This window comes from Talpa europaea (assembly GCF_964194135.1).
Source record: "Talpa europaea genome assembly, chromosome: 9".
Classification (NCBI taxonomy): domain Eukaryota; kingdom Metazoa; phylum Chordata; class Mammalia; order Eulipotyphla; family Talpidae; genus Talpa; species Talpa europaea.
This window is the reverse complement of record NC_140076.1, coordinates 38,426,163-38,433,524: the sequence shown is the minus strand read 5'-3', so window position 1 is coordinate 38,433,524 and position 7,362 is coordinate 38,426,163. Positions and strand designations below refer to the sequence as shown.

Below are 7,362 nucleotides of genomic sequence, written 5' to 3'. Positions count from 1 at the left end.
CATGTCCCATATTTTCCTAGCTGTGTGACCACTGGAAAGATTATTAATGTCACTGTGCCTCAGTTACTCTTTGGAAAACTGCACTTTCTATTCATAAACCCCTGGGGAGGATAATTAAGGTAATTAGTGGACAAATGTCTCATAATTTTTATAATGCTCTTCAAATATTGCTGGTACAAAGTAAATGCTACCAAGTAATGATAAAAAGTTGAGTGTTTAGGAAAGAATCTCTATACAAAGATGAGGGATTGGCTTTGGATTGAAACAGTGACATCTCTCTCCTGGCAGCAAGTAGGGGAGGACACCTGTCATGAGGAGGAGGAGCAGGCAGGAGAGGACCAGCTGAGGGTGACAGCTGAGGGTGCATTAGAGGGAGAGTGAGTCAGGCCAGAGGAAGCAGAGTCCTGGGGTGTCAGAGCACAAATGCTGGAGCCAGGCTGTCAGGGATCAATCCCCAGAGTTCAAATCACTTCTTGTCTGTGAGACCTTGATAAAGGAGTAAGTCTATTAGTCTTCGATTGTCATCAGTTGTTATAGGAAGAACAATAATTCCTGCCTGAATCATTACTATACAGGTTATTTACAGACAGGCACTAAATATTTTTTAATCCAGTATTAATGTACTATTTTGACAATGAGTATGTTAGGCAATGTGTAAAACCATATGGTTACATTAGTGAGCTGCTAATTGCCAGGAAATATAAAATACCCAAAACCGTTTTGTCAGAAAATACCATCAACTTGTTTAACAGGTTTTCTGTAAAAAACCTCTCTCCATTTTCTATTGTTATTGGGAGAAGAATGGAGAGAGTCTGTTTGTGTTGTGCTATATGCAGGAGGAATGATACACTTTATTTCTTATATTGAATATATTAAAAGTTTAGGGAAAGCAGAGGGGGAGGCATAAGAACAGAGAGGGAAAGAGGAAGCACAGTGAACTATGGTTGTGGACTTGGTCGTCCACGTGATCTGGTGTTGGGGGCAGTATGATGGTGATAACTCATGTTATCATCACAATTTTAAAAATTAAAATTACCACAATATTAAAAATTAATTTAAAATAAAGTATTAGAAGGAATAATTGTGTTTATAGCAAGTATACTGATGATGATGTTTCAATTAAAGTAAACTGGGTCCTGTGAGCTAGTTGCCCATATTGCTACCCCAGACACCAGCAGCATTTCTTGTGAGAAATCTGCCTCATTGGCACCAATCAACACCCTAACTACCTGTGGTATTTCTTGTATCACAGTTTTTTTTTTTTTTAAAGATTTATTTATTTTTATTTATACAAGCACTGGGTAGAGTCAGAAGTGCGGGAGGGTGAGAGAATTCACCAGAGCCAGAGCAGGGAGCAGAGCAGGCAGAAGGACCGAAGTACACTGCTGAGGGGAGCAGCGGGCGGCAGGAGAGGTCTGCCTGCCATGTGGGACCCTCCTCTGGTGGCCGGGGAGCAGCCGGGGATCGAACTAGCGCCGCAAAGGCTGCTGGCAGCTTCACAACCCAGTGCTCAACCGCTGCGCCACCGGGGAGGCCCTCTTGTATCACAGTTTTAACGAAAAATTTAGGTACTCAGCATTTGCCAGCCCAGCTCTTGCTAAGTGAGCATAAAGAAACCAAGGGAAAGGAAACTCAAATGTAAAAGTTCCAGCTGCTCACTTCTGCAGACAGTCACTTAATTCTGCCTTTCCCTCCCTTGGAATAAGGCTTTTCTTTACTTCTAAGCTCTCAGTCTCTGGATTCTCCCACAATCCACCTGAGCCGATCTGGACTCTGCCACTGCAACCACTTAGACACAACACCCACAGCTATAAACTCCAAACAAACAAGTCCTGTGAAACACTTGCAGAAGATGGAGCCACCTGTTGGATAATTTCCAAAATTTTCTGTTCGCAAGAGTCATCTGGAGTGACAGATAAAAAGAAATACCCGAAAACATGTCTTCTCAGCAAGTGTCGGACTATTCTGAAACAGCTCTTGTGTGGACCTTGCAGTATACACAGCGAGTGATAGACAAACATGATTAGACCTTACAGTTATTTTTCACAGTGGACTAGTGAGTGTGAGATACTACACAGTCTTATAGTATCTTTGGAATATTAAATGTTGCTAATACAAAAATAGTCTGTAGTCAATCATTTAAGGATTCCAATTGTAAATGAAGAAGCTTTGTTTTCTCTCTGTTTCTCTAAGGACTGTTCAACAGCATTCTCTGATGCCTGACTGGGGTGGTGCTGGAGGTTGGACTGAGGCGGGGGAAGGGCATAATCGGGAAATGTCTGAGGTGGGGAAGATGGAGATGGAGGAGCAGGAGTCCCACACAGTGCCTCTGTGAGGGGGTGGGACTAAGAAATGGGTCAAGCACTGTTTCCACAGAGAGGGGTTAAGGGGATACACTCCTCCCAAGCAGGGCTCTCTGAGGCAGCCTGGATGGGATCCTGAGGAGATGGAGGGCACCTGAGGACAGGGTGAGGACACCTTCACCTCACAGCTGCTTCAAGTCCAAAAGGAGAGGCTGAGCTAATGGAACAACCCCCACCCCCATTCCTCTACCCCTACTCACCCCACTGCTCTCTCCTCACCCCTCCAACCTGACTTCACCCCACTCCCACCCTCACTACATCTGGACTCTTATGCTGCCTCTGGCTGCCTTTGGAGTGGGCCTTGCACTTGGGAATTTGTTTTGTTGTTAAAATAAATATACAAGACCAAGTTCAGGAGGGAACTCACCAGGATTGGGTGCTGTAGCCAGGCAGCAAGTCCTCAGCTATCTTTGCTGCCCTGGTCCTCTCCTCCTTCCTTGAATTCAGGCAGTGATTCTCTTTTTAAGTTGAAGATCAAACAAGATGTTAGACTGTTAAGCCCTGTTAATGGACATTAACATTAATTCTGCTTTCAGAGAAGTGAAACCAGGAGGAAGGAGGTGCTCTTTTCTAGGAGGTGATGGTTTATTTTCAGTTATCTTTTTTTTTTTCCCCAAAGGTGGGGCATATGATAAGGAGGGAGAAAAAAGAGGTTCCACCACACTTGGTTTTGAATTCTAGGGTTTTCCTCCTTTACATGTGACTTAGCTTCTTTGACTCCAGGATAAATACAGAGAAGCAGGCATGAGTGTAATGGTGAGTCCTAGGGCTACTTTGGTTATGTAGGCAGCTTCAGCGACAGAACAGGCAGGAACTTCAAGAGAGTTAAAGAGGCTTCTGAAATAAGGTAATAAATTCTAAGAGGTGCCAACCAAAACATACTCCAGAGATGGGGTGAGAAATCCCAGAGGACTAAATAAACAAGGACAGTAAAACTTGAGAGAATAAGACTTTGGACAGGGGAGGTTAAAGGAGAAACTCTAAGAGAAGAGCTGGGTAAATGGGTTCATCTGTCCAGAGAATAGACACTGGTAGGATGCTGAGGATGATGAGATTTTAGAATAGAGGAAAACATTTAAAATATCCCCTAGACCTGGGCCCACAGAGGCATCTTTTGCCCCCGCCTTGGATTCTTCATCCTTGTTCTTTTTCCTCTAAGTAAACTTTTCTTTACTTTCTAAGTAAAGATTTCCTTGACTTTGCTTATTTTTCTTAGAGTTTGTCCCTGAATTCCCTTTTGGAGATTCATGGGACAAGGACCCATAGTGATTTAAGGCTTATGGGTTGAAAAGCAGCAGCAGCAGGAGGAGGAGGAGGGTGATTAGGTAATAGTGCACACTGTCTTCAATTGTAGGTTGAGAAAATTCAACAGTCTGTCTCTCATGGATGCTATTGTGTGGGACTGGGTTTCGGTACCACAGGTATTCATTTAAAACATTTTACTTGTTGATTTTATTTGTTCAAAAAGAATTTCGCTTTCAACTGTGATTTTTTTCCTATAGCAATATATATATATATACCAGTAAGTGTGTCTAATCCTTTATTTTATAACCCAGACACATGCACTGTTATTCTGTTGCATACTGTACATTCTCATCAATATTTGTCCGTTGTCTTTTTGATAACAGTCATTCCAATGGGGGTTTATGAAAGGCAGAATCTCCTCAGAATCAGTAGATCATTGTGAGTTTATATTGAGGTAATTATGAGTATTTTATGCTGAATTATTTAAATACAGAATTTCTAAATTCATACCCTCCCTCTTTTTGGTAGTAATAGAAGTCCAGGAACGATTGCTGGACTCTGACTTACATAATAAGGAGAAAAAATTATTTGGAGCTCAGACTAAAAACATAACATCAAAATTATTCCACTTAGCATATTTTTGGTTGGTCTATTCATGCTTATACATAATTAGGAATAATTCATCTTCATAACTCAGAAAATTGTACTAAAAATTAATAAGTACTCCTGGCATAATTGAAGCTTTTCTGGGATTATTTTTATAGATTATTTCACTGCACTCCTATTTTCACGGTTCCTATTCTCAACTCCAGTAATTCCCCAGCCCCCTACCCCCACACACATTAACTAGAACTGTTTATTCATCCCATAGGGTATAGCTTCCTCCATATGGTCCCTTATCATGTAACACAGTTCACTTCATACTTTTCATATATATGGTGCCCTGTACTGATAACCTGCTTATTTCTTATCTCCCTAGCTAGACTCTGGGAGTTTCCTTCCTTCACTGTAATATCTATAGTACTTAACGCAAAACCTCAATTAAGCAATCATGCAAGTTTTTGACTAGTATCATTCAATGCAGTATTAGAAATGAGAAGGTCTATTCCTAGTAAGTACTGATCTTTAAAGGAAATGAATTCAAGAAACAGAATGCAACCACATTGTTCAAAGTAATATGTCATAAAAATGAATTGAGGTGACAAAGTGAAATATAAATAGGGTATGTAGTGCAAAGGAGATGGTCTTCCTTACCTTTTCCACATCCTGCAGGCCCTCAGTGTCCAGAAGGACCAGGGTGTGCTTTGGCTTGGAGAGGTGGGGCACACACCACATCCAGATGCCTTGGTTTCAGACTGCGCTGTGGAGCCCAGAGGGAAACCTGAAATGGAAGGGGAGAACGTGTTATTGGTAATATACAATTAGATAATAGATAGTCCAGGATGTCTATGGGTTACATTGGTTAAGCTTGTTGTCTGTAACTTAACAGTTTATAGTGACTAAATTTATCATATATGTATGTGTTATGAAATCCTGTCTATGTGGTGGTATAGCTTGCACAGTAGAAAATACCAAATAGACAAAGAGAAGGGCATATAATTGATCCCTGTTTGAGAGGAAACTGCTACTATTTCAGCAAGGACAGTCAATCCAACTTTATACTTAAGAAAATTCTCAAGAAGGACTTTGTATTCCTGGTTCATCTCACACTATTATGGACTCAAACTATGTCACATTACTGAATTATGTGAACCTAGTTTCTTTTAAAAGTGTTTAGACATTGTTTTATTTTTATTGTGGTAACATGGTATACAACAGCATATATGATTCAGAGGTTATAGGTTCACCCAGCTCTTCAGGTGTACATTACCAACCAACCCACTATCAAGGCATCCATAGTTCTCACCATAATTCAGGCCCTCCATGCTCTCTGCCCTACCCTCATCCCTCCTCTTTTGGAGCTTAAAAAATAGGAAATACCAAAAGAGGCAACAAGTTAGAATAGAATTCTTGAAATAAGAATTGCAAATAGTAAGTAAATATGGGGGAAATTTCAAACTATACAGAGTGGGGCCAATAACTACATAATGCATATAAATAGTCACTAAATCGACAATAGTTAGTATTTTTACCACTTTTTTGAGGGTGTTGATAATTCTCAATGGCTGTTATTAATAATCATATAAATTGCATGTAAGTTTGAAAAGCTATCTGTTAATATCTAGAGTAGCTGAGAGTATATATATATATAGTCTTTGGACAAACAGTTCTACTTCTGGGAATAGCACAAACACAAGGAATCTAAATAAAAGAATTCAGCACCGTTCATAAAACTAGAAATAATACCTGTGTTCATCAACAACAAATGGATACATCAACTGTGGTCCTTTGGGACAGTAGTGTGGATAGTGTGGTAAAAATAAATAACATACATGTACAACAAACTCTAAGGACTTTACTATAAACTTCTTGTAGAGCAATAGAAGCAGGAATACCAGAAATATAATTCCCTTTCTATAAAGTTTAAACTATTTTTTACAAATGCATATGCTGATTATAAAACTAATTTTAAAAATGAAGAGTGAAAGAATGTACCATGGAAATACAAACATTGGTGAACTCTAGTAGGAGAGGGAAATTGGCTTTTATATGTTGTTGGTTTTTTTTTTTTTAAGATTTATTTATTTATACAAGCACTGGGCACAGTCAGAAGTCTGCGCGCCATGTGGGACCCTCCTCCGGAGCCCGGGGAGCAGCCGGGGATCGAACCGGTGCCGCGGAAGCTGCGGATATCTTCGCAACCCAGCGCTCAACCGCTGCGCCACCGGGGAGGCCCTGTTTTTTTATTTCTACATGTGGACAGTGATTACAGAGCTTGCAAGTTTATATTAAATTCATCACATATTAGGTTTTATGCCAACCTCTGAATATATTATAGTGTTTACATTAGAAAATGCCAAATTGAGAACAAAGGGGGTATAATTGATCATATTTTGATATGAAATGTGAAAAAAAGCTTTAAGTAGTGCCACTTATATGGAATACACTGAATTTCTGCTGTCTGTTCTTCATCTACCCATTTTTTTTTAAAACAGGGCCTATTCAGCAATATTTGTATATTTTTTTGAAATGACCATAAATTAGGGCAAAATTGATGTTGGAACAAGTAAGGGAATACTTGCTGGAACTGAGCTACTGAGCAGATAAGAGCAAATAAGATTAAATTAATGAAGTATCCTTTGATAAAGTTGGGGATTAGTGGACAAGAAAGGGAGATTTGGGGTAGGTGGGGTTGAGGTGATAAATGTAGCAATGATGATTAGTTTTCTTTAGTGGGAAGTGCTAGAATTTTCCTCAAATGATCCTAAAGGAGATACTATCAGCCTCTGTCCTCACTGCTGAACCAGCATGTGTCCCTTGCCCTGGAACAGCACTCACTGTGGTTCTGTTCTGCCAGGCAGTCCATTAAGTAGGAATTCCTGTGTGATACAACCCTGCAAAGGCCACCACCATCACGGGCTCTGAGATCTTCTCCAAAATCCTCAGTGCTTCTTGATTTTACCCTCAGCTGCTTTTCCTCATTTTCGACTGGGCAGGTGGGGGCTGTCATGATGGATCCAGATGCCATGGTGAACTGTAACGCAGAGGAACATTTGCAAAAAAAAATAATAGCACTGTAGGTCAGAGCTGTTGGTGACACAAGCCCTGTGCATATCAGAAATATACAAAAGTAGATGACTGGATTGTGAAGATG

At 40.3% G+C, this 7,362-nt stretch overlaps 1 protein-coding gene across 1 annotated transcript in view; it reads right to left on the bottom strand.

The window, feature by feature from the left end:
- Nucleotides 1-1,808: 1,808 nt before the first annotated feature.
- Nucleotides 1,809-7,362, bottom strand: part of LOC311176670 (guanylate-binding protein 3-like) — a gene marked incomplete at its 3' end in the record, with an annotated part of 34,423 nt that continues 28,869 nt past the window's right edge. Inside the window, exons 12-14 of the mRNA XM_084242321.1 lie at nucleotides 7,047-7,242; nucleotides 4,939-4,989; nucleotides 1,809-1,903 (exon numbers count right to left, since the gene is read on the bottom strand). Of these exons, the coding sequence (XP_084098447.1) occupies nucleotides 1,809-1,903; nucleotides 4,939-4,989; nucleotides 7,047-7,242 (342 nt within the window). The remainder of the gene's footprint in view (nucleotides 1,904-4,938; nucleotides 4,990-7,046; nucleotides 7,243-7,362) is intronic.